The following is a 26,195-nucleotide window of genomic DNA, read 5'->3' as shown; positions in this document are numbered from 1 at the left end:
CAAGTGAAACGCGTTACATGAGGACGTCACCAGTTGAATAGACCTCTATTCTTAACAGCGTGTATAACAATATTTACTCTTGTCTTTTATCTTATAACTACACGTAGTTGGAGCGGAACGAACTTTTTGGCTATGAGTATATTTTCGTCTCCCAAAAAAGTAGGACAGTCGCCAGCCAAAAAAAAAGATAGGGCTATGCGTACAAGCCTGATACAAGTTCTTTTATTGTAGTTTTTATTATATTTTTCGGGGGGAATTGGGTAAAGAATTGATAAAAATGAGGGGTGACACAAAGATAGGAAAAGGTAGGTGGTTGTGGCGAGGTGGTGGTCTCAGGTTTCTCTGTAAAGGAAACGAAGCCGCGGTGATTTGGCCTGTTTGGCGATTCCGAGGTTGGAATCGAAAGATACGTTTTCCCCCTCTGGTGGTCGGATGAGGAAACTCTGCATGATGGTGGCGAAATAAATATACAATTCGATGTACACCATCGCTTCTCCGGGACAAGAACGTTTACCTGTAAAAGGGAGGGTTGCTTTCACAAAAGAATCGATTCTATTCGTCTCGGTTTAGAAATCTTTCCGAACCACTTTCAAAAAGTGGTTTACTATTAAATTTATTCAGTAACGCTTGGAGCTGTAGTACTTGTAAAGCATAAAATTTGCACCAGTCGTTGGTTGATCAAACTTTTTCAGTCCGGCGCCAATGCCATCTAGGTGGCGCCTAAGTTATGATCGGAGCTTTAAAATGGCGCTTGTTAAATAACCAAGGCTTTATGAGCAAAAAAGTTCACAAATTTTTTTAATACTAACTCAGAATCGGATGCAAGGGCGTATTAAGGCATGTGCCAAGTGTGCTATGCCATGGTAAAGGGCCCCCGAGGTTAGGGGCCCAAGTCTTCGAAATTTATTTTTTTTAAATTTTTTTGATAATATTATTTCAATATTTATTAAGTTTATTCCCCATTTTTTTTATTTTTAGCTGCCTCAAATTCTACTTTGAACCGGGCCCACAATAGTTTTAATCGGGCTCTGATTGGTTGAAGTACAAGGAAATGTTTTGTTCTGTCTATTATCCTGAAAATAACTTGCAATAATGCTTTTTCGATTAAAAATCCAAAAATTATAAAATTTGCCGGAGCTCAAGTTCTGCCCCCTCATGAAAAATCCCCAAATAACGTCCCTGGGTATAAATAAATCGAGGGGCAAATAACTTCGTTACAGGGTGTCCTAATTTTTAATCATGATTTAATCATTTTTAACCTCTTCCTCCAGCATAGAGGAAAGAGGCTGTTATTTCAAATATCAAATTTATTCACTTATACGATATTATTACATTTTTTCGCTCCTGATGTATGCTGTGGTGGTGGTGAATAATACCGTGGAAGCTATATGTCCGTATAGTCTATAGCTCCGTCATATGTAACATAATCACTCATAAGTATGCCATAAAAGCATTTTTGTTAATGAAACCTTGTTCACGGGATATGACGTAAATTACGTCACTTACAATTCCGTGACGAAATACGCGTCATTAACTTTACTGATTGGAAACGGAAATTAGTGAGAATTCCCCGCGCGTTTCTGGATTTGCCCATGTCAAGTTTAGCTCGTGCCTCGCGATCACATGATTTCATTTCCATGGTAACCTTTTCAATAGCGCAAGGATTATAAGCATTGTCGCACTTTTGGGTCCGCTCATTGTATGTTCCGCGTGAAACAAGGTCTCATTGAATATTTTTCAATTGAAATGTTATACAGAGGCATACTTATGAGTAATTATGTTACATATGCTCCGTAAAGGTCCCCGGGAATCGACGTATTCTCTTCAATGGTACTCTATAAAAATTTGATTCTAGGCGTCATGCGATTGGTATTAGTGCTGAGCCGCGGTTTTTAATCAAAGGGGTAAAATCAAGAGTGCTAGGAGGAAGAGGCTACTATTGTGGCTGTGCCATCTTTTTAATCTTACGAGGGTGTCCTAATAATCATTGAAGTGAGCTGCCCCTCGAAATAAATAAATTTTCGCGAATATCATAGCAGTGATGGGCATTTTCTGAAAACTCAATCTCAGCTCACAAGCCGCTCATCCTAACCTGACATATTTGTATCTCACGCTCTTCTCAAGATCGGTTTAGATAATGTATCTCTCTCGTAACAGCTCGTATCAAACGCGTTTACTGATAGCTCATCTCTTTCCTCATTTCAATTTTGTAAGGAAAGCGACTGCTCTCTCATTCGATAATTTTCGAATTGAATACTGCTAAAGCTCAAAAATATTTAATACGCTTCGCTCGTCTAATCAAACAAGTCAACAAACAGAAAACTGAAACCACTGAAAACCTAAACTAATTCGATCATATTACCTATTTAATCAACAAATTAAATACTATAGAGATACCAAATAATATAAATTTCTGAAAATTCCACGTAAAAGCGTAGATTTATTAGCCCAGAATACAGCCTTTTAACGCTCTTCTGCTCTCAATTATTTGAAAGTTACCGCTCATTCTGACTTCAAACTCTAAAGTGGGTGGAGCGCGCCCATCTCTGTACCATAGTCAAATATTAGTATTTGCAAGGTTTACAATTCGTGTTTAACCTTTTTAGTGTGTAGAATGACGAGCGAGCCGAGCCGAGCCAACTCAACGGCGACTCGATTATTAAACGAGTTAGCTTTTTTTTGGCCGAGCCAATAGGTATCGAGCCATATTGGCTCACTAGCCGGCTCGCGAGCTGATTTTCTATAAGTGGGTAAAGCAGCGCCTCTGTCGAGTGTGGGAGAAAGCTGACCCCAGCCCCAATACCGCGAGAGGTGATAACCCCCACTTTAAATCACTGTTTATTTTGGCCTTCCTTCTCTCCACCAATAACATTGTTGTTTTTACTTTTAAACGACATAAAGCGTGACAAAAACGTTTTCCCCACTCTCCTATAGCTGTGTAATGTTGTTGTTGTTGGCCTTTTCCGTTGGCTGTGTTATCGCTTTAATTTTATATTATAAATTTTTATCGGCAATTATACCTTCTATCCTACACCCCCGGTATATACTCATTTACGGTACGGGGGTATATAAATAAAGATAACGAATGTGCGAATATTACACGTACAATACACGTTTCGTTCGGTTTATAGTAATTTAGAGTCACATCCTACGTTTTAAGTATTTTTGAAACCAGTATCTGAAGCGAGCCAAACCTCAGCCGCTGCTTTTGCTAGTCAAGCTATCAAAAAGCTCGCTCAGCTCGGCTCGTGAACAGTCCTAGTAGAATGACTTGGAACGATAACTACCATCGTCACCACGAGGTCATTTAAGACGAAACCAAACTTACCCATTCCAAATGGCAGGAAGTAGTCGGGTCTGAATGGTTTGGCCTCTTCGTTGATGAATCTCTCGGGTCGAAACGCTTCCGGGTCTCTCCACAAGTCCCGGCTGTGGTGCACCGAGTAGAAATTCATCAGGATGACGGCGTCCTTGGGTACAGCGTACCCTCCAATCGTCGTGTCATCCGTGGACCTGAAAGATTCGATGGTAGTTCGAAGGCCTCCTAATGATTGGTGCTTCTTTTTCAGACTCACGAGCGCACGTGACTGAAGGGAACCACTCCGACCCAACGCAGGACCTCGTAGATGACCGCTTGCGTTAAGGGAGTGGACTGCGAGTCCGAGAATCCGGGTGCCTTCTGACGTCCCAAGACCGTGTCCAGCTCTAGTTGGACGTGTCGCTGATAGTCCTGGAAGTGGGCCATGCACAAGAAACACCACTCCAGAGTGCAACGGACGGGTTCGGTCCCAGCACCGAACAAAGAACGAATGTTACCCCTCAAATAGTTGACTGCAATGGTAATCATAATAATCAGCTAGGCTAATTTCCAAGGCCACACCTTAGGCCTAAGTCAGCTTCATGCCACGCGAGTCAATAGCTCCCTACACTCACTGAAAAGTTAAATATGCCTGATTACACTGTTACAGGGATCATACAAACCTGAAAACGTGGAAATATCAGGGAATTAGATTGCCGACAGAAAAGTCAGAGGAATATCAGGGAATTTTTTTTTAAAGAAAAATTGGGGAAATCAGGGGAATTATTTTTTAAGACAAATTGGGGAAATCAGGGAAATTTATATTATTTAAGAACATTCGGGGAAATCAGGGAAATTTTAATTATTTTAAGAAAAATTGGGGAAATCAGGGAAATTATTTTTTTAAAGAAAAATTGGGAAAATCAATAAAAATTATGAAGGTTCTGAAAGTGCGCCCTAAAATTTACATCCATAGATTTTTCTTAGTGGCCTTTATTACTTCTCCAATTTAGATGATGAAATGAGAAACCCTATGAAAAGATTGGTTAAGTTAGCTTTGACACTAAGCCATGTGTTTTGCAACATAATAAGATGAAAACGTAGTTTTTATTATTGAAGTTATCTTTAAACATTGAGTACTCTTGCACCTATAAAAAACAGGAAAATATCAGCGTGAAAAACCTTTAAAAATCAGGGAAATATCAATGCGAAAAATCTTTAAAAATAAGGGAAATATCTGTGCGAAAACCTTTAAAAATCATTGAAATATCAGTGCGAAAAACCTTTAAAAATCAGGGAAATATCAGTACGAAAAACCTTTAAAAATCAGGGAAATGTCAGTGCGAAAAACCCGGAAAACTCAGGGAAATATCAATGCGAAAAACCTTTAAAAATCAGGGAAATATCTGTGCGAAAAACCTTTACAAATCAGGGAAATACCAGTGCGAAAAACCTTTAAATATCAGGGAAATATCAATGCGAAAAAACTATAAAAAATCAGGGAAATATCAGTGCGAAAAAACTATAAAAAATCAGGGAAATATCAGTGCGAAAATCCTATAAAAATCAGGGAAATATCAGTGCGACAAACCAGGGAAATAATGGTGCGAGAAACCTATAAAATGCATAGAAATATCAGTGCGAAAAACCGAAGAAAACCAGGGAAACATCAGTGCGAATAACCAGATAAATATGAGTTCGAAAAACCCGGAAATATCAGGGCCAAAACACTGTAAATATTAATAATATCGGTTTTATAGTGGTTAAAGAAACAAACTGAAGTAGTATTTTAGATTAAAAGGATAAATTGATTTAGGTTCATTGAACGTGCCGTTGTTCGAAAGCCTTTCGTCAATCCTAGTTGGAGAAAATTAATTTCAAAGGCCGTCATTCAATAGCGTTGATCCTTCGGCCAACTCAATTTCCTCTCACAAATTAATTCACTCGAAGCGCGAATACTAGAGTGGCCACTGACAAGTGGGAATGACATTACGATATTAGATAGTTTAAAATTCTAGTATCGAGTCTTCCAGTAAGTCTTTTTAACAGATTTACAAGTTTTCAAGTTTTAATTTAAATACGTTATTGGTAGGTTGGATGTCAATTTAAGTTGGCAGCGCCTATATCCGTTGATGAAATTAATTTTGCATTCCAGGAATTGAGTTTAATCCGTTGGTCTGCCTGAGTAAATATTGAACAGACGAAGTACATCGTAGCTCCAATACCAGGATAATACTATTACAGGGCTATGCTCATTTAAATTGAACAGCTTTAGACAGGATCTTTTTATGGAGAGGTTGACGCACTTCCGGTTATTTGTGTAACGACGGGGGAAATTTTCAGTGCTTTTTGCTCCAGGTGAACTGGGTGCTGCTCACATATTCGCTGTTCATCTCAATACAACAAGTTATTTTATTTTACCAATATAACTATTATAATGTTATCGCAAGGTTTTTAAAAATCGTGCATGCACTAGATGTTATCGTACCAAAGATAAGATAGACTTTTAGAATTCAGAAAGATTTCCAATAGTCGGTATTGTAACAAAAAAAAGTGCGATTACCCATTTCCGGCACTTGACCTCCGAAAAATCCGTGTCCATCGGTCACTGTAGGGTGCTATCTATGGCTGCGTTAAGTAACTCTCAACGAAGTATCTGAAAAATCATTTTCGTTGAGAGTTGAGACCGTTGCTAACGTGACGTTGGATCTTGTTGAACGCTTTTTACGCTTGTTGAAAATTTTGTCAAATATCGTCTGTTGCGGCGTCTGCAGCTAGACTTACTTCGTGCTGCGACGTCACGTGACCGTTGAGCAACAGAAAAACATGCTCTTACAGCCGACGACTTCGTTGCTCAACGGACGGGCAACGTAAAACTGGAAGTCAAAAAACCCGTTCAGTAAAAAACCGATGGCCGTTGAGCTCAGCGCTGAGCTTTTTTAGAGTTACTGAACGCAGCCCATAGTTGGTTACTATGTAACTTGGTTACTATGGTAATTGAGGAGCCGAATTTTTCGGAATTCCGTGCACTCGAATCTAGGCTACGAAGTCTATATTATCTTTGACCGCACAAATAGTTCTTAGTTACTTCTATGCTGATATCCGCGTAAAAATATCCTAGTAAAGATTTGGGCGTTGAGATAATGTGGTGCTTACCAGAGAGATAGGGAGCCGATGGCGAGTCTGTTTTGGACATGCTCTTCAAGTATCCATCGATGTAGTCTTTGGCTTTGTCTCCGCCCTCCTCCAACGATCCCTGATGTTTCTCGATTTCCTCCCTTTGATATATATTAAAACACCAATTAGCGGCACGATTTCTTTTTCTCACCGTTAGTGATGTAAAATACCCGGGTATTTATAACGCAGGGTAAATACCTTGGGTACTTACCCGGGTAAATACCCAAAATACATAAATACCCAGGTGTTTATAAACACCTTTAATTTCTTTGTTAAATATTTTTTAATTTATTCAATTAAGAATATGGTAATTGAAAAACCCACAAACACATCAAGTTATTCTCATATTAAATATTAATTATGGTTTTTTCACTTTTTTTGCAAATTTTACATAGTAACATTACATATGAGATAACTATTAAATATTATTTATTCATTATCTGGATGATCACTTGAAAGTTCAGTCTCTGCTGCCCCTGGCTCTCCTCAGACTCCTCATCATGACTATTTTATTACCAGGCTTAACACTAACAGTAACATGAGCAATTAAGGATTTTATTCATTTCATGTGGGCCATTAAAACATTTCCTGATATACTTTGTCATTTTGTTGACATTAGAATGTTTGTATTCCTTACAGCAATATACATATGAAAGCAACACCTTTATTTTTATCTTTGAATAACTCCCAGGCTAGAAATAAAATTGACTAATATAAAACTGCTTTTAAAAATGTAGTTTGCCCAAATTGCCCAACCTAATAAGCCCAAACCAAGCAAAAGATGTAGACAAGGAGGATAACAGATAGCTCGACTCGACCCGATACTAACTAACGCTCTAATCATAAAAACCCTAGTTTTGGGTATTTACCCGTGCATGGGGTAAATACCCGGGTAAATACCTATTTAAAAATACCCTACCCACTGGGTATTTACCCGACTTACATCACTACTCACCGTGGTTGTATTAATAGGCCTAACCCGTTCCATATTTGGTCTAAGAAAATGCAATCCAAAAATTCCAAATGAGGAAAATGCCATGGGTTTGTAATATGTTGACGAGAGACCTTTTTGACGTAGTTCCATCGACCAAGTATCTAAGCGGACTCACTGTTCCCGATATTTTACCACGGTAGGCGTGGCCTAAATCGAAAGGCTTACCTCAAGATTTCTGTACAACTATCACTACGAGAGGTTTAGTCGGGGCTTAGGTGCGATAAAGTTAGGCTAGGCTTAATTCATTACATTTTTTAAGCTTAGAAATGAAATGGATTCCAGTGAACTTGATTAAAAAAAACCTCGGCCATACGCGGCTTACTGGTTATTTTTACTGAACACAATGGTTAATTACCATTACTTAAACTTTTAAAGAACCAATTTCAAAAATAAGAGGTCTAAAACTTACTAAGCCTTAACCGTAAACAACGGCGCCATTTTGTCCAAATTGGACGTGAACGCTCCAGCTTCTCTACGAAATTACGTCGGAAAACGACTTCAGCGACGCCAACTTTGTCAACATTGAACTAAAATTAACCGTGATTTTCCTATTCCCATTATTCACGCGTACTTTTTAAAGCCTGAACATTGAGTCCCCTTGGATTCTTGGTCCATGATAGGCTTAGTTCTATACATTGTTTCATTTATTTTGCAATGACACGATATAGTGACCGAAATCGAGAGTATTTATAATGGCAACTTTCACAAACACAATTTTCCTAATTTCCAAATACTGTACTGGAATGGAAAACTGTATTCCCACAATACGGGCTCCCCGTCGCCCCTATGGTTACGTAGCTCGAGCTAAAACTTTAACCTAAGCCTGTAGCGCCATCTTACGACAGGCAGTGTTACTAGATTAACATATATGCGTGTATGTATAATTTCGTCTGCTAGATGTTCGAAATAAGAATTAGTAACGGGTTTTTCTTTGGTTTAGTAGTGGAAACTGATTTTAATTAGTGGAGGAAGCTGAATGTTTGGTTTTAATAGCAAAAGTTTGAAATATCTAATTAAACAATATATATTTACCATTATTAATCTCTTTTTTACTTTTGGAAAAAGCAGTATAGTTGTGATCTTGGAAAATTAAATTGAACGCTTTCCTTGTTTCATTGTGAAAACTATAAAAACCCGTGGCTTTCCAACAACTAGTAGACGAAAATATTTTCTTAAGTTCAAACTATTTCCGCTAGATGTCTAGATGGTTTAACGTTGCCAAGCCTACCTACCCAGTCTCCCCCTTAATTTCCTCTCCCTAGCTATAACGAGTATGTTTAATCTAAAACATGTATATTTTTAATTTTATATAAACAAAAAGATCGTTCTCTCTTTAGCGACCGTTTCGACATCTAGCGTTACGAGCCCAACATAAATATATAGCTTTAACAGGAACTACCTCGCCACTAAACTACCTGGCCACTGTATTAAAAGACTGTAAGCCTCCGCCATGTTCGAAAACAATCTTTTCAACCAATAGTAAATGAGTAATGCTGTTAATACTTAACTGTACGTATCCTATGAATCTTTCTAACTGGTACTTCGCCTTGTCGTAGTCCAAGACTTTGAAATAATACAGAATGTTTTTCAACCAGGGGAAGCAAGCGTGCAGGCTGGTCTGGTTGAAGAAGGCGCCGACGGTTAGGATGTAATCGTCCAGAAGTCTTCGGCCTCGGTCGTCGAAGTTCATCCGCTCACCAAATACCAGTGACGTCACGTTGTTCGACACGCTAGAGGTCAGCCGCTTGTGGATGTCCAACGTATGTCCGTTTTGCAACTTCAAGTACTCCACTAGCTCTTGGACCTCGTACTGTTTTGAGGACACGCGGGTGAGAATCTCGCGCTTTTAATTTAGCTTTCGCGGTGCTCACTACATTTGTCTATTCTGATGGAATCCCAGTGCCGGATTAAGAATTTCTGGGCCCCTAGGCACACCGTCTCATTTTGGGGCCCTAGGCACACCATCTCTTAAGTTCAGGCAGGCCTATACCCGTTTTAATTTTGTAAAAACAGTTGGTGGTTTGTGATCCTATCCAAGCCCCGATAAATTGGCCCATTGCAATGCGTACGCCTCCTAGTGTTAGTTCGAAGGCCGCCAAGAGTGGACCCGGGCCCCATTAAAGCCATAACTATCGAAGATAAATATACAGTTTAGGGGAGAAATATACGTCATTTGTTCCAAATCGGGCCCCAAGACTACACGGGCCCCAGTAATTTGTACCGGCTTCCCCCTCTCTTGTCGGGCCTGGCTATTCCTATGGTTGAGCTAAATTTAGTCGCGCGTGCGCAAAATAGGCGAGATTCTTACCCTGGTTTGGGTGTCCATCGGGCCTTTGTCAAAACCCAGCTCTTTGAGAATTCGAACGGTCGTTCTTCTGTTTTCCCTCCAGGGTGCACCACTCACGTCATTCAAACCTGTAAACAAAGAAAAAGTTTAAATTAACTGAACTTCCCAGAGCCACATCAAAGCTCTATCCATAAACCATACTATAGTCACGTCTCTAGAAGTCTTAAACGTTCCCATTCAAGGCTCCTAAAACGGGTATGCGGTCCTTAAATGACCCTATTTTCAATAAACCGGAGGGAAGCACCATCGGTTTAAAATATTGTTTTATTTCAGTTGCGGTTAATAAAATGGTTTATTTTTTCCAAAATTTCGTTCCAAAATTTATCCTAATTTCATCGTGAAAAATCAAATTTTCCTTAATAATTTTTCAGCAAAAACTACTTTTTATTTTTACTAATAGTCACGGTACATACACATTAGTTACTTAAAGACGACAATAAAAACCACTTTTTGTGTATTAAAACGTTTATTTTAAAAGGCGACGATTAGTTTCGCGTTCTATTCATGAGCATCTTCAGACCTTCAGGTCTGAAAGGCGGTACTTAAAGGTACCCCTCGCGTCGATTGGATCGTTTGTAAATTGGTCAATAACATAAATTACCGCATTTATAAGCAATATTTTTAAATGGGATATATAATTTAGGTTAACGTCCACTAAATAGAGTATATAAATATAATACTGTACAATGTTTCTTTGACGACGTTATCAGTTGGCTATTTTGAATTTTAGCTTCCTTTGCCATGAATAGATGGCACTACGCTCTCCAGTAAAATCACATTTTTCGAAGAATCAGATAGATTCATGGCCATCTCTAATAACTAGGGCCTTTTCATAATACAGGTGGCCATGATGGAGACGCCACTTACTTTAAATACACACTCTTTTCCATCACGTCTCGCGTTTTGGAGGTCTTTCTCGGGAGTTGAATTAAGTTCTTCGTAAAAAGGGGTACAGAACGAACACCCCCCCCCCCGGTGATTTTTCTTCATTTTGAGTTATATAACCTCTGCCTTTTAATAGGTGAGGCTTTTAAAAGTATCCCATTTTAGAAGAAAAGGCAGCTGTCTTTATAGGCACCATCTGAAAATGACCACCTCGTAAAAGATTTTTAGAGCGTGGGGTCGCAATTATGAACGATCAAATGTGAACCCGCTTTATGACTATTGCGGCTACCTTGGACTGTTTAATTTTCTATAACACAATATTTTTCCGAACAGCATTGCAAAGGGAAAATCCATTTTTTTATTGGTAAACAAGGAAATATCCCAGAGCTTCGTCGACGAACTATCTCTTGTGACCTACGATTTGTTTCCAGTAGGTGAAAGTTAAAAGCTCAAGTCGAAGGTCAGTGCAGAGGCCGGAATGCCATTCTCCCCGCCTTACACCTTACAAACGTCTTTGAGAATTCAGCTTAAGCCTACAACATTTTTCCGTAAGTCTATAATATTGTTCCGTAAGTCTGTCACATTTTTCCGTAAGTCTATAATATTGTTCCGTAAGTCTATAAAATTTTCCCGTAAGTCTATAATATTGTTCCGTAAGTCTATAATATTGTTCCGTAAGTCTATTATATTGTTCCGTAAGTCTACAATATCGTTCCGTAAGTCTGCAATATTGTTCCGTAAGTCTATTATATCGTTCCGTAAGTCTATAATATCGTTCCGTAAGTCTATAATATCGTTCCGTAAGTCTACAATATTGTTCCGTAAGTCTATTATATCGTTCCGTAAGTCTATAATATTGTTCCGTAAGTCTATAATATTGTTCCGTAATTCTATAATATTGTTCCGTAAGTCTATTATATTGTTCCGAAAGTCTATAATATCGTTCTGTAAGTCTATAATATCGTCCCGTAAGTCTATGATGTGGTTCTCTAAGTCTACAATATCGTTCCGTAAGTCTATAATCATGTGGTTCTCTAAGTCTACAATATTGTTCCGTAAGTCTATAATCATGTGGTTCTCTAAGTCTACAATATTGTTCCGTAAGTCTATAATCATGTGGTTCTCTAAGTCTACAATATTGTTCCGTAAGTCTATAATCATGTGGTTCTCTAAGTCTACAATATTGTTCCGTAAGTCTATAATCATGTGGTTCTCTAAGTCTACAATATTGTTCCGTAAGTCTATAATCATGTGGTTCTCTAAGTCTACAATATTGTTCCGTAAGTCTATAATCATGTGGTTCTCTAAGTCTACAATATTGTTCCGTAAGTCTATAATAATTTGGAAAAATTGCTCCCATGCTCCAACAATTTGACTACAGTTTTCACTATATTCAGCGGTACATAAATCACTATCGAATGTATACTGCGAACTAATGACATCTCATTGATTGCATAAATATTCAATTCTATTATAATATTGCAATACTTTGAAATATATAGAATTCACGTAGGCTACCCAAGCTAAATATACGGTTAACGATTTGGAAAATACCAAAGTCAGTGGATGAAAATAGCTTTTCGCCTACGTCATAATGTCGTCTGCTCCGTCGTCTTCATTTAAAGGAAAAATAACCGCGGCAATTTGGTGTGGAAAACCAACAATTTCAATACTGGCCATTATATTTCTGGCGCTAGTTAGTGAATTTTGGCTCAAATTGTTAGAGTTCTTCCATAAAGAATGCGTTGAGGATATATTCCTTTAAGCTTGGGAAATAATAATAATAATAATAATAATAATCAGCTAGGCTAATTCCCAAGCGACTTTTAAAGCCATTAATCCAGGGGCCGGGTTACAATGCGTAGGAGGGTGGTTGCAAGACCCGCATGCCACGCGAAGGGGAAACCGAAGAGCTCGGGGGAAAACCCCTTAAACCAGTGGGGAGAGACCTTGCAAACTCAACGCGGAAGGAGTAATTCCGAGTTTTCCCCCAGTGCCACAAGCTGGGATCGAACCCGGCTCCTCTTGCTGCGAGGCGAAAGTGCTAGGAGAAAATACGACTGCAGAGCAGACGACGCTATGACGTATGGGAAGTAGGTTGTTCGGGGATTTCGGAACCCTATGACGTCATTTTATTCCGATTCGGTGGTCGCGAATAGTTTGAATCGGGGAAAACGTTTTCCCAAAATGGCATCAGTTTACTCTAGCTGTATATTCCCGCTTTTGAGGGTGAGTAAAAATTGACCTTGACGAAATGTCCACCGGAACAAGCGAATAGTTTAATTTAGGACAAAAGGTGTACATCTTTTGTTCCAGAACAAGCAAATAAGTCTTCACGAGATAGTGCACTGACTTACGGAAGCGACCTTTAAAGTATTAAATGTGCGTGTTATTTTTCAAATATTTGAAAGTGAATTATTAGCGGAACTTTTCGCAACTGAATATAGAGAGAAAAATGATCTTACTAATGGCTTTGGCAGACAACTCGAAAGCGGATCCCCGAGGTCGGCCCAAACAGGCGTCTTGCAGGAGGGCTTCTTTCACAGACGCCAGGTCGTTGAGAACCACCGTGAACCGTCTGCCCAAATACAAGCTGCTCTTGAAATAATAATATTTAGTTGAAATCTATCGTTTAAAACCTACTTTATTTTATGAATTTTCCAATGTCTTATTACCATTTAATTAAGTTGGTAAGCATTTTGATCAAACTTTCCATTAAAAACATGTTTTACATACAAATATTTGTAATTTCAACCAAAGTTATTCAGTATTTTCTTTTTTTGTTTTAGAAAACATTAATCCTTTAAAAATCTATAATTATCCAAAAAACTATGCATTTTTCCTAAAATATTTTTGAAGGCTTTTCTGTGGTCATCCTGACTTAGGAATCAATTTCCCTATAAACTTAATTAGCCGCAGTTCAAATTAACTTTTAACTATTTTGAAATACTACGCCTTACCCCTAGCACGAAAGATTTGCAAGTATCTTTTCGTACCAATATTAAGAAAATCATTAGCTTACATTGGTGTCAATGAGCTAAATAGAACTAATTAGTAAGAGATAAATTCTAGCAACCGAAACTTAACCAGTTTAATTTGAAATTAAAAGTAGTAGTAAATTTTTTATATCTTTTTGAAGGTTAACTACCCGGGCCATCCGTTTAAGTCATTAAAAGTCGCTAGCTGACTTGTGCCTCAGGTGGTGCTTAATAATGAAACCTAATGTACATTCCTCTCAAACCAAGAATGTAGCGAAGAATATGAATCACGAGTTGAATCATATATTGATTATTCACTAATCAAATCAAGTGGTAAAGCATTAAAAATCGCTAGATGACTTGGGTTAATTGCGGTTCTTTAGGCTTTAGCCTAACTAATGCTAATTATTATTACTATTATTATAATTATCATTAATAGTCCATTTTTAAATCAACTTTATTTTAAAACTTTTGGGCGAGTTGTGATAATATTGAGCTGTGTGAATATGAACATCTTATTGATCTTAACTTTTACATATAGAACGAGTGGATAATGTACGAAAAATTTCGAATTGTTAGTACTTAAAATAATTTGAATGAACTTTACCTGATAACAGAGGAACGGTACCTTCTGGAGAGTTGTATGAATTTCTTATGAGGTTCATCGGTTATGAAGGGCTTGTAACCCAGCAGGGGTAAACCTGGTGGTCCGGGAGGTAGACCCCGTTTTTGGATTTTCATTGACCACAAAGTGACCGCTAAGGCAACTATAGAAAGCCCGAAGAAAGCGGTCAAATATGGGCATTCTGAAATATTGACTTCCGCCATGCTACTTATCTATGCCAAGAATGCTTCCCTTTATTAAATATTATCTTCAGTCACCCAAATTAATGTAAACAAAAATTGTCAACTTAACGGGGTCCTGTTTGGAGAGCGGTTATCTCGGAGATATTTCCAAATATCTATGTAGGGCAGTGCTGTAGTTAACTCGCTAACCCGTTATATTAATGTTACCCCTCCTCTATCAGCGACAGTTATCCTTGAGTTTTTTCTGTTATTCTAATGACGGTTTATATAAGTGTTTTCGATTTGTTTTTGAGAAGTTCATTTGCATATGGAACAGTCGCGATAATCGACTTTATATTTTGATTTTCATTTTTCCGATAACGTTTTACAACCAGAATGAAACGAACACAGCTTGGATATTATATAATTTAGTTATCTTTTTACCTCTCCGAGGGGACCATGTCCCCTAGGAGGGGTTTTACAAACACCGTGTCTGTCGGTGGGTGTGTTTGTGTGGGTCTGTCTGTCTGGGCTGCAAACGCGTACGCATTTCGGGGCCAAGTGTAATCGCTGCGTACGCAGTTTCTTAGAATTAGGGAAAAGGTTTTTCCAAAAGAACCCTCTAGTATAAATATTTTTCAATTTGCGTTAGTATCGAGCGGGATTCGAACCTGAGCCCTCCTGCATTCTACCACAGAACCACTGAAAATTAAAAACTCTTCCGAGGTGAGGTATATTTTGGCTTGCCAACTTGTTAATGTTATACCATAACTGTTCTCGTTTTATTTATTTTTTAAGAATTTAGCTTGACTTACGGATTTAGCATTTACAAAGTGTAATTGGTGTACAATTTATTATAAGTAGTTAGCAGTACAAGTTCGAGTTACAAGAACAAGAAAGTATTCAGATTATCAGAGAATATGTGAGCGTGACTGTAGCCTTGGTTTTATGATTTCCGGAAGGGGGCGTGGGTTTTCTTCCGGTGCTGTTCACATATTTTCTGTTTACGAGATCAGGGTTGCCTCCGTTTTTTCAGATTCAAATTCCCTGACTTTTCCAGGTTTTCTCTGACCATCTAACTGCCAAAATATATAATTTTTTAACCTATATTTTAGTTAGACTTTTCCAGGAATAGACCTTTCTACAAAGCTACGAGCAGCAAACACAGCAATCCCCGCCCGTTCCGCTAGGCACTACGGCGGCCCACAACACTCAACCAGGTCCGGACAAAAATGCGCTTTGCGAAACAAATGTTCGGCCAGTGAGACAGCTATAAGAATAGGCTCACATATGGCAAACAAACGCCCCCATCACGGCCCAACAAAAGGCGACACCATGGGCCTGCCCGAGAACCCATCCTCGCACAGCTGAGGGCTAGAGAGACTTTCTCTTCCACTGCAATTACCATCCCCGATAAGGTTATCAAATGACAGGTATGGAACGAACCATCACGCGAACCCAAAGTCCGAGCCCAGCAACCACGAACACATCCGTCACACCTCCGGCTGGCGGCGAAGGGGGCGATACGAACTGGCGCGCAAGCCCAGAAATCAGGCCCGGCAGCCGCGAACGACACCAGTGACCCCATTAAGGACAATCCGGATAGGGACAGTGATACCTGTGCAAATCAGCCGCAGGTTATTAGCCATACGTTGCCCGGCTCTCGCCACGAGGAGGCTTTGCAATCAGGATTTAAGAGAGCCGGGCTGGACATGCATCAGATTTATAGCCCGGTGCATTTTCTTGTGTACAGTTTTCATTGGTTAGACGCTTTAATAAGCGCCTGCTGCCGTCGGAAGGGGAAAATTCTGATATTGTCTTCCCCCTGCGTCAGGGCCGGACTGGCTAGTAGATGGCCCCAGTGGCTAAATATTTTTCCTCTTTGGCCCCCAAATTGAGTTTAAAAATAGAACCATGGTTGTCAGAAGTGGGGTTCGAACACACGCCCTCTTACGAGGACCAGAATTCACACGTCTCCAGCTAGCGGTGAAGATAAGGTTGTCTTGCCTCGAGTCTGGCGCCTTAGACCGCTCGGCCAACCTGACACGGAACATACTGTCTAATTTATCGCACGAAACGTTAATATTGTAATTTTGACGAGTAATTACAAATTTAAAAAACAAATATGTTTGACAGCATTGGGATTCAATTCAATTCCATACAATTTTATTAAAATAATTTTGTTTTACATGGGTTTTTTGGGGCTAAGTCATGGTTGACTTGTGAGCCCTACAATATGTTAGTTATAAAATTTTTACTTTATCGATATTTATCTTAACATTTTAAGCATAAACCTAAATAACGTTAACTAAAATTAAAAAACAATAAAAATAATAACAGGGTGTATAAAATTACAACATTTAGAATTAGACTAGAATCAGACGTGAGAAAGTTATGCGATAAAATAAATTTTCATGTTTGGCGTTAATTATATTTCTCTTTCGATCAGAAAATTCTTAATATCTAGCTTGAATATATCATATTTTTTGTTTACGTCTATTGAATCAGTTACATAGTTGAAAAGCTTTATTCCGCTATAGTATATAGATGTAAATTTTTATTTGTACTACAGTTTGGAAGAATAAATTTATTTGGATTTCTAGAACTTATAGGTTTAATTTTTGGTTGTAAAATTTTACGTTTACCATGAAAATCGTTATATAAAAATAAAATGGATAAGTAGTCATATAATTTGTAAACATTTAAGATTTTGTCTTTTAGGAATAATTCTTTTGTATGAGCTAGGTAGGGGGCATTGTTTAAAGCGCGTATTGCTCGTTTTTGGAGAGCACTTATTCTTTTTAAATTATTTTTACTTGTATTTGCCCACGTAAAATATCCGTAGCTTAATTTTGCGTTAAATAGTGTATAGTAGACTTCTTTTAATATCTTGTGGGTCATTATTGTTTTACATTTGTACATAATTCCGTTCTCAATGTCTTACATAGTTCATTCGAACCCACGCCCTCATACGAGGACCAGAATTCGCACGTCTCCATCTAAGGGTGGAGACCAGGTTGTCAAGCCTTGAGTCTGGCGCCTTTTTTTTTTAATTATGTCATTAAAAAATACAGTACGCGTGTATTATATAAAGACGCGAAAAGCAACATATAACATAAGTGATAAAGAGAAAAACGCCCGAGGAAAAAATAACAAATCTGTCTCGAAAAAAAGCAACTGAAATAACAGAAAACAAATAAGTAGGTCGTACGACACCTCAAAAAATAATAGGAAAAATCTTAAACGATGAATCATTGCATTATATGTTAAGTATGAATAAACGAAACTAAGCAACTATTTAAATCGCACAGCATGGAAAATACATAAATAATTGAAAACACTCGTATTGGAAATAAAAAAACAAAGAATGATGGTCGACATAACATAAAAATATTACAATACAGTCATAGAATACACATCCGTTTGGCCATAGCTTATACCTTGAAACCGTAATCATCCGGGATCACAAAGTCCTTATACAGAGGACTGGTAACCGGCTGACCCTGATACCGACACACCCGAGCAAAATATTCGTTCTCCGAAGATGGCGGCCAAACAACCTCCTTAGGCCACCACTCAGGCCGGCGATGACCCTCGAAAGGGTACAGACGCATTGCAACGGGAACCCTTTGAACTTTCGTAGCAGAGCCAGAAGAAGAAGACAGCTCCTTACAAACATCACCATCACTAGATGACATCGAATGCTTAGCACCCCGACGTGGATCAGACTTGACACCGGCACCGACGACTGAAGATTCCCCGCCACCGGCCCGGACCATAGAACCTTGAGGAATAACAACTGAGGCAGGGTCGACGACCATCGCTTCACCGTCATCACCACCGCCTGACGCCACTTCGAAATCGCGGGGCACCTTCCGGGGCCATAGAGGACAGTCCCGGATGACATGGCCCTGCTTCTGGCACTTGAAACACTTGAACTCCGGACACTGACGATATATATGATCGGTAGAATAACATTTGTTACACACCTTGATTTGGTAATCATGCTTCACAGCGTAAAACTTCTCCCGACCGAGAGCATCGGCGACCCGTAAGCGATAAGGGAGCGAAGACAGCCCCTCAGGTAAAGTAACCCGCACAGTACGTAATCCACAATAAAACGAAGATTTTTTATGCCAGACAATTTTTCCTTTAATTTCGCAGCCAAGGGATGTAAGCTTCGACAAAACTGACTTATCCGTCACGAATTCCGGCAGATCATAAAAGGCGACATTCACCGTCTTCGCGGAAACGCTTGATATTTCATAAACCTCACCATTGAGATCTAACCCAGAGTCGATTACGCCAACGACATCGGCTACATTCTTCAGCGTTAGAATATAACCACCCTCATCACAGGCAACGAGAGAAGAAACACAATCCAATCCAAAATTCGCAATAACGGCCGTAGAAACAACGTCAAAACTTGGTAGATTCCGCTTAAAATCGATAAAAACAGACCGTTTTAGAGCTTCCATCCTGGGTAGAAACACCCAGGAGGGGTAACGAGATTAAAAAATGAACAACTATTAAATTAAATTAACGAAAAAAAAACAGATAGCAAAAATAAACAAGCAAAAAGCAAGCTAAGGCGTAGCGCGACGAAACACGGAGAGCAAAATCGTACGACCCGCACTCTCCGAGAGCTCAAACGCAACTCCATAGTCTGGCGCCTTAGACCGCTCGGCCATCCTGACATGAAACAGCCTGTCTAATTTATTGCAAGAAACGTTAATATTGTAATTTTTACGAATTAAAATAAATTTAAAAATAGATCCATTGTTATCAGCTGTGGGATTTGAACCCACGCCCTCATACGAGGACCAGAACTCACACGTCTCCATCTAACAGTGGAGACAAGGATGTCAAGCCTTGAGTCTGGCGCCTTAGACCGCTCGGCCATCCTGACATGAAACAAGCAGTCTAATTTATCGCACGAAACATTAATATTGTCATTTTGACGCTTACAATAAATTAAAAAAAAACCATGGTTGTCAGAAGTGAGGTTCGATCCCACGCCCTCATACGAGGACCAGAATTCACACGTCTCCATCTAACGGTGGATATAAGGTTGTCAAGCCTTGAGTCTGGCGCCTTAGACCGCTCGGCCATCCTGACTAAAACAAACTGTCTAATTTATCACACGAAACGTTAATATTGTAATTTTGACGAATTAAAATAAATTTAAAAATAAAACCATTGTTGTCAGAAGTGGGATTTGAACCCTAGCCCACATACGAGGACCAGTTTTCACACGTCTCCATCTAACGGTGGAGACAAGAGTGTCAAGTCTTAAGTCTGGCCGCTGAAATAGTTTGTCTAATTTATCGCACGAAACGTTTATATTGTAATTTTGACGCTTACAATACTTTTAAAATAAAACCATGGTTGAGCGAAGCGGGATTCGAACCCACGCCCTCATGCGAGGACCAGATTTCACACGTCTCCATCTAACGGTGGATATAAGGTTGTCAAGCCTTGAGTCTGGCGCCTTAGACCGCTCGGCCATCCTGACATGAAACAAACTGTCTAATTTATCGCACGAAACGTTAATATTGTAATTTTGACGCTTACACAAAATTAAAAAAAAAACATGGTTGTCAGAAGTGGGGTTCGAACCCACGCCCTCAAACGAGGACCAGAATTCACAAATCTCCATCTAACGGTGGATGCAAGGTTGTCAAGCCTTGAGTCTGGCGCCTTAGACCGCTCGGCCATCCTGACTAAAACAAACTGTCTAATTTATCGCACTGCGACGCTAATTTCAGACACTTCTACTATAAGTGTAATTAACCATTATATATTTAATTTCGGCTCTAGGGTTTCCCTAGCGTCAGCAAAAGCAAGAAGGATTCTCATTTTGGTTGTACGTTATTCCGGGTATAAGAATGTCTAGGGGTATGATTACACGTTAAAGAAATAAATAAACAAATGATCGGGTGTCCAAGTAATATAATATAAACCAATATTGACAACTACACTAAAATACAAATATCCACACTTTAAATAAATGTATACACCACACTAAAATAAAAACAACATGCAAATTACGTTCGTTTCGCGGAATCACGAGGGGGAACAACGCGGGCTCTCTCTCTCTTGGTAATATTAAATGGAAACCGTTCTCGGCTTTGGCTCACCAATTTTGCGGTTAGTCTGTTGGCTCACACTTGAGATGGCTGCTCGAGTCTTTGGATGGGTTCTTCCGTAGTTGGACCTTTGGTCCTACTCCGTTGGATAACTTCTTTACTTTTTAAATTAACCTTGGCCTAATACTGGGCCTGAACTCTTTAAGTCTAATTCGGAACTTCTCGCTTTATCCCGGGACTAACTGTCTCCGGACTCTTCCTTCTACTCAGCTACCCTGAGGTTCTCGGGTTCCCTGGTTCAGCGGGACTCTCCTGGAAAATCGCCAACTCCTGGGTTTTACTGTACAGGGAGGTCACGTGATTAAATCAAATTTCGAAGATGACAATTTGTAGGTCAATGATTGGCGAAGTTGAAAGGTTAAAGGAAGCTTGAGAGAGGCGTTTCTTTGAAAGGTGATTATTCGAAGTATATTTGAAAGTCGGTTGTGGAAATTGGTGACACGTGTCCGCATGTGGTACCACTTTTTGAACCCGCGGCACTTTCGGAAGAAGAGAGAGTAGTCTTTACACTTTACGTTTCCGATCAATGTCGAGAAGAGCGGATATCGAAGAATAGAGAGAGAGGGGTTTGATGGCGCACAATGGGACAAGATGTTAACGCGCGCAAAACACTGTGTAGAGTAGAGGAGAGCCATTCTAACACATGTTGGGGTAATAAAAACTTTCGCGAACGCGAAAACACCTTTTGTAAAAATAATACACTAATGATAAACATTTGGGCTTGGACACCCGTACGGGGATAGAAAATATAAAGGGGCTTTAAGTAAAATAGCTAATGGATAACGAGAATGCTTTCCACGTGTGTGAAAACGAAAAGATAAGATGCTAGGAAATTTTACGAAGAGCGAAATAAAGTGCTGCCAGATGTTTTAAGAAATGAATGGTAACTTTAAGAATATAGGATAATTAAAAATTATTGTAATAAAGTAAGGATTATAAAAATTAAGCGTCGCACTCCCCCCTCCCCAAAACCGAACGTCCTCGTGAGGTATGTATAAGAGAAAAATTATTTACGGGGGCGAAGATTATATCGGGGGGTACGGTTTATACGCGGTGATTTACACCGATCAACTTTACCCTTTGCCAAGGGTGCGTTGTCATTACCCAAACGTGGAATAAAGACCTTTAATTGCGAAATGTGGTGGGTCCCTTTTAGCAAGCGACGGCTATCCTTATGACATAGTCGATAAGTATGTTCGGATAATTTTTCCGCTACTTCGTACGGGCCATCCCAGAGAGGTGCTAATTTTTTTCCATATTGCTCAGCCGCCGAGGACTGGTAATGCGTTTTCTTTAGTACCATCTCTCCAACATTTAATTGAAATGGCCTATGCTTTTTATCATACACGCGTTTTTGGCGTGCTTGTGCCAAAACTAATTTTGCTTGAGCGTTCTCGTAAGCATTTCGTACGCGAGGTCCAATTTTCAACCCGTGTAATTTAACATTAGAATCCTCTAACTTCTCTACCAGGTTTACGTTATCTGGGATAAAGTAGTGAGGCTCGCGTAATTCGCGACCAAAATTTAAATATGCGGGGGTGTAACCCGTGGACTCGTGCATCCCAGTTCTCAATGAGAACGCGTACTGCTGTAGACCCACATCCCAATTTTGATGCGTATCCGTGACGTAAGAGGCTATCATGATACCGAGGTTTTTGTTGGCTCGCTCAGTCTGATTGCTCTGGGGCGAATATATGGAAGTAAGGCGGTGCTTGACTCCCAGAATTTCAAAAGCTAAACCCATTACTTTCGATACGAACTGTCGTCCGTTATCGGAGACAACCCTTAGGGGCACACCAAACCTACTGAATACCTCTTCGACGAGTTTATTCGCTATAGTAGTGGCGGTGGCTTTTTTGAGGGGAAAAAACTTCAACCCATTTGGTGCAATAATCTATTACCACCAACATTTGTGTATGACCCCTTTTACTTGTGGGGTAAGGACCTTTCAAATCTATTCCTATAACTTCCCAAGGTTTGGAAGGCGCGGCGGGTTTCATTTGCCCGGGTGGCTTGGTTTGGGGATTTTTAAATCTCTGGCAAACCTGACAAGACTTAATATAACGGGTAATGTCGGTGTTTATACCGTCCCACGTATACATTTCTTTGATTCGCTTGTTTGTTTTGAAACTACCCAAATGTCCTGACGTTTTGTTGTCGTGGCAACAATGCATAACTACCGGGCGTAGGGATTGAGGTACAAGAACTCTATAACCACTGTAGGCTTTATCCTCGTATTTTGGGATAAATCGGCAAACCAGTCTATTTTCTAAGGCGCAGCTAGAAGCTAATCTTTTTAACCAAGCTTCCGGTGCTGCTAGGGACTTAGGATCAGTTAAGTACTTTTTAAGGAGGGAAATCTTTTCATCTTTGTCCTGTTCCCGAACAATCGTATCTAAATCTAATACAGCGATAGAATTTTCCTTAGCTGAGGGAACCATTGCGGCCGACAAGGTAACCTCGATAGGTAAACTAGTATTAGACTCGTCTTTATTTTCCGGAATGCATGAAAGCACATCGGCTACCAAATTAGATCTACCGGGGATATATTCTATTTGAAAGGGTTCGAAGGCCTGCAATCTAAGCATCCACCTCGTGAGTTTACCGGTGGGGTCTTTGGCTCGGTGTAACCATTCCAAACTCTTATGGTCGCAGTAGACTTTAAAATTAAAGCCTTGAATGTAAGGTCGGAAATGTTCAATGGTTTCCACAATCGCGAGACATTCCCTCTCAGTGGTAGAATATTTCCGCTCTCCCGTGCTTAGAGCTCGACTAAAATATTGAATCACCCCTTCCTTTCCGTCGATTTTCTGACTCAAAACTCCCGCTATCCCGACGTCGGACGCGTCCGTCCTAACCGTGAAGGGAAGATCGTATCTAGGGGTAATCAGAACAGGGGTCGAAGATAGGGCATGTTTCAACTGATCGAAGGCCAGCTCCTGGTCAGCTTCCCAAGCCCACCTTCTAATCCTCTCCGTGTGTAGAAGTCGGGTGATTGGCTCTGCGATTTTAGCGAAGTTTGGTATGAATTTTCTATAATAGGACGCCATTCCCAAAAATCTCCTAACTTGCTTTACATTTCTGGGGCGGGGGTATTCTCTAATGGATTTTACTTTGTCGGGGTCTACTTCTATTCCCGCTTTAGATATTATATGCCCTAGGATACGGGTTTTACTTTGACAGAAACGGGCCTTAGAGGCTTTAGCGGTTAAGCCATGTTTGCCAAGAATACCCAGAAACTCATCCAATAGTCTTAAATGGTCTTCAAAGGATTCTGTGGCAATTATTAAATCGTCTAAATAGGCGAATACACCTTGTTTTCTTAATTTAATAAACAATTTATTAATTAGCCGTTGGAAAGTTCGAGGGGCATTGGTCAGCCCAAACATGAGAACTTTGGGGCGAAATAAACCTTTGTCAGTAACAAAAGCTGCTTTGTCACGACTTTGTTCATTTAATGGGATCTGCCAATACCCAGAGCGGAGGTCGATTAAGGTAATATAATTTGGTTTATGAATGGACTCTAAAATGTCGTCCATTCTAGCCATGGGAAATTTGTCCTGTTTGCTCACACCGTTGAGCTTTTGATAATTAATCACTAACCGATCGTCTTTGCCCTCCTTTCGAACTAAAAATGCGGGGGCACACCAATCACTATCACAGGGTTCGATAAAGCCTTTTTCCACCATATCTTCCACGATGGCGTTCAATTTATTTTGAATTGGGGGGGCATAGCGATAAGAAGAATAGAGAGAGAGGGGTTTGATGGCGCACAATGGGACAAGATGTTAACGCGCGCAAAACACTGTGTAGAGTAGAGGAGAGCCATTCTAACACATGTTGGGGTAATAAAAACTTTCGCGAACGCGAAAACACCTTTTGTAAAAATAATACACTAATGATAAACATTTGGGCTTGGACACCCGTACGGGGATAGAAAATATAAAGGGGCTTTAAGTAAAATAGCTAATGTGTGAAAACGAAAAGATAAGATGCTAGGAAATTTTACGAAGAGCGAAATAAAGTGCTGCCAGATGTTTTAAGAAATGAATGGTAACTTTAAGAATATAGGATAATTAAAAATTATTGTAATAAAGTAAGGATTATAAAAATTAAGCGTCGCACTCCCCCCTCCCCAAAACCGAACGTCCTCGTGAGGTATGTATAAGAGAAAAAATATTTACGGGGGCGAAGATTATATCGGGGGGTACGGTTTATACGCGGTGATTTACACCGATCAACTTTACCCTTTGCCAAGGGTGCGTTGTCATTACCCAAACGTGGAATAAAGACCTTTAATTGCGAAATGTGGTGGGTCCCTTTTAGCAAGCGACGGCTATCCTTATGACATAGTCGATAAGTATGTTCGGATAATTTTTCCGCTACTTCGTACGGGCCATCCCAGAGAGGTGCTAATTTTTTTCCATATTGCTCAGCCGCCGAGGACTGGTAATGCGTTTTCTTTAGTACCATCTCTCCAACATTTAATTGAAATGGCCTATGCTTTTTATCATACACGCGTTTTTGGCGTGCTTGTGCCAAAACTAATTTTGCTTGAGCGTTCTCGTAAGCATTTCGTACGCGAGGTCCAATTTTCAACCCGTGTAATTTAACATTAGAATCCTCTAACTTCTCTACCAGGTTTACGTTATCTGGGATAAAGTAGTGAGGCTCGCGTAATTCGCGACCAAAATTTAAATATGCGGATATCGAAGAATAGAGAGAGAGGGGTTTGATGGCGCACAATGGGACAAGATGTTAACGCGCGCAAAACACTGTGTAGAGTAGAGGAGAGCCATTCTAACACATGTTGGGGTAATAAAAACTTTCGCGAACGCGAAAACACCTTTTGTAAAAATAATACACTAATGATAAACATTTGGGCTTGGACACCCGTACGGGGATAGAAAATATAAAGGGGCTTAAAGTAAAATAGCTAATGGATAACGAGAATGCTTTCCACGTGTGTGAAAACGAAAAGATAAGATGCTAGGAAATTTTACGAAGAGCGAAATAAAGTGCTGCCAGATGTTTTAAGAAATGAATGGTAACTTTAAGAATATAGGATAATTAAAAATTATTGTAATAAAGTAAGGATTATAAAAATTAAGCGTCGCAGCACGAAACGTTAATATTGTAATTTTGACGAATTAAAATTAATTTAAAAATAAAACCATTGTTGTCAGAAGTGGGATTTGAACCCTAGCCCACATACGAGGACCAGATTTCACACGTCTCCATCTAACGGTGGAGACAAGAGTGTCAAGTCTTGAGTCTGGCTCTGGCGCCTTAGACCGCTCGGCCATCCTGACATGAAACCGTCAGTCTAATTTATCGCAGGAAACGTTAATATTGTACTTTTTGACGCGCAACAATAAATAAAAAAGAAACCATGGTTGTCAGAAGTGGGGTTTAAACCCACGCCCACATACGACGATCAGAATTCACAGTCTCCATCTAACGGTGGAGACGAAGTTGTCAAGCCTTGAGTCTGGCGCCTTAGACCGCTCGGCCATCCTGACATGAAACAGCCTGTCTAATTTATTGCCAGAAACGTTAATATTGTAATTTTTACGAATTA

At 39.7% G+C, this 26,195-nt stretch overlaps 1 protein-coding gene and 2 non-coding genes across 3 annotated transcripts; all 3 read right to left on the bottom strand.

The window, feature by feature from the left end:
* Window positions 1-200: 200 nt before the first annotated feature.
* LOC149925317 (cytochrome P450 2J2-like) lies at window positions 201-14,551 on the bottom strand. Its single transcript, XM_090161104.1, has 8 exons — window positions 14,287-14,551; window positions 13,167-13,294; window positions 9,778-9,884; window positions 8,978-9,279; window positions 6,455-6,576; window positions 3,576-3,831; window positions 3,329-3,513; window positions 201-514 (listed from the first exon to the last, which is right to left on the bottom strand). Exons 1-8 carry the CDS (start codon window positions 14,505-14,507, stop codon window positions 333-335), a joined length of 1,503 nt encoding a protein of 500 aa, XP_090017230.1. The 5' UTR covers window positions 14,508-14,551; the 3' UTR covers window positions 201-332.
* Window positions 14,552-19,457: 4,906 nt separating this feature from the next.
* TRNAL-CAA (transfer RNA leucine (anticodon CAA)) lies at window positions 19,458-19,583 on the bottom strand. The gene is made up of 2 exons: window positions 19,546-19,583; window positions 19,458-19,503 (listed from the first exon to the last, which is right to left on the bottom strand). It is a non-coding gene; the product is annotated as a tRNA-Leu (tRNA).
* Window positions 19,584-20,063: 480 nt separating this feature from the next.
* On the bottom strand, window positions 20,064-20,189 carry TRNAL-CAA (transfer RNA leucine (anticodon CAA)). Its single transcript has 2 exons — window positions 20,152-20,189; window positions 20,064-20,109 (listed from the first exon to the last, which is right to left on the bottom strand). It is a non-coding gene; the product is annotated as a tRNA-Leu (tRNA).
* Between the last annotated feature and the right edge of the window lie 6,006 nt (window positions 20,190-26,195).

Source organism: Leiobunum rupestre, chromosome 10, assembly GCF_980474605.1.
Source record: "Leiobunum rupestre chromosome 10, qqLeiRupe1.1.hap1, whole genome shotgun sequence".
NCBI lineage: Eukaryota > Metazoa > Arthropoda > Arachnida > Opiliones > Sclerosomatidae > Leiobunum > Leiobunum rupestre.
This window is presented reverse-complemented; position numbering and strand designations above follow the sequence as displayed.

Excerpts from the sequence above, each read along its gene's own strand:
- LOC149925317 (XM_090161104.1), bottom strand. The coding sequence starts at position 14,507 with ATGGCGGAAGTCAATATTTCAGAATGCCCATATTTGACCGCTTTCTTC. Across the intron at positions 9,280-9,777 it reads CGATGGACACCCAAACCAGG|TACGAGGTCCAAGAGCTAGT; the intron begins GTAAGAATCTCG and ends TCCTCAAAACAG. Across the intron at positions 3,832-6,454 it reads ATCGGCTCCCTATCTCTCTG|TCAACTATTTGAGGGGTAAC; the intron begins GTAAGCACCACA and ends TTACCATTGCAG.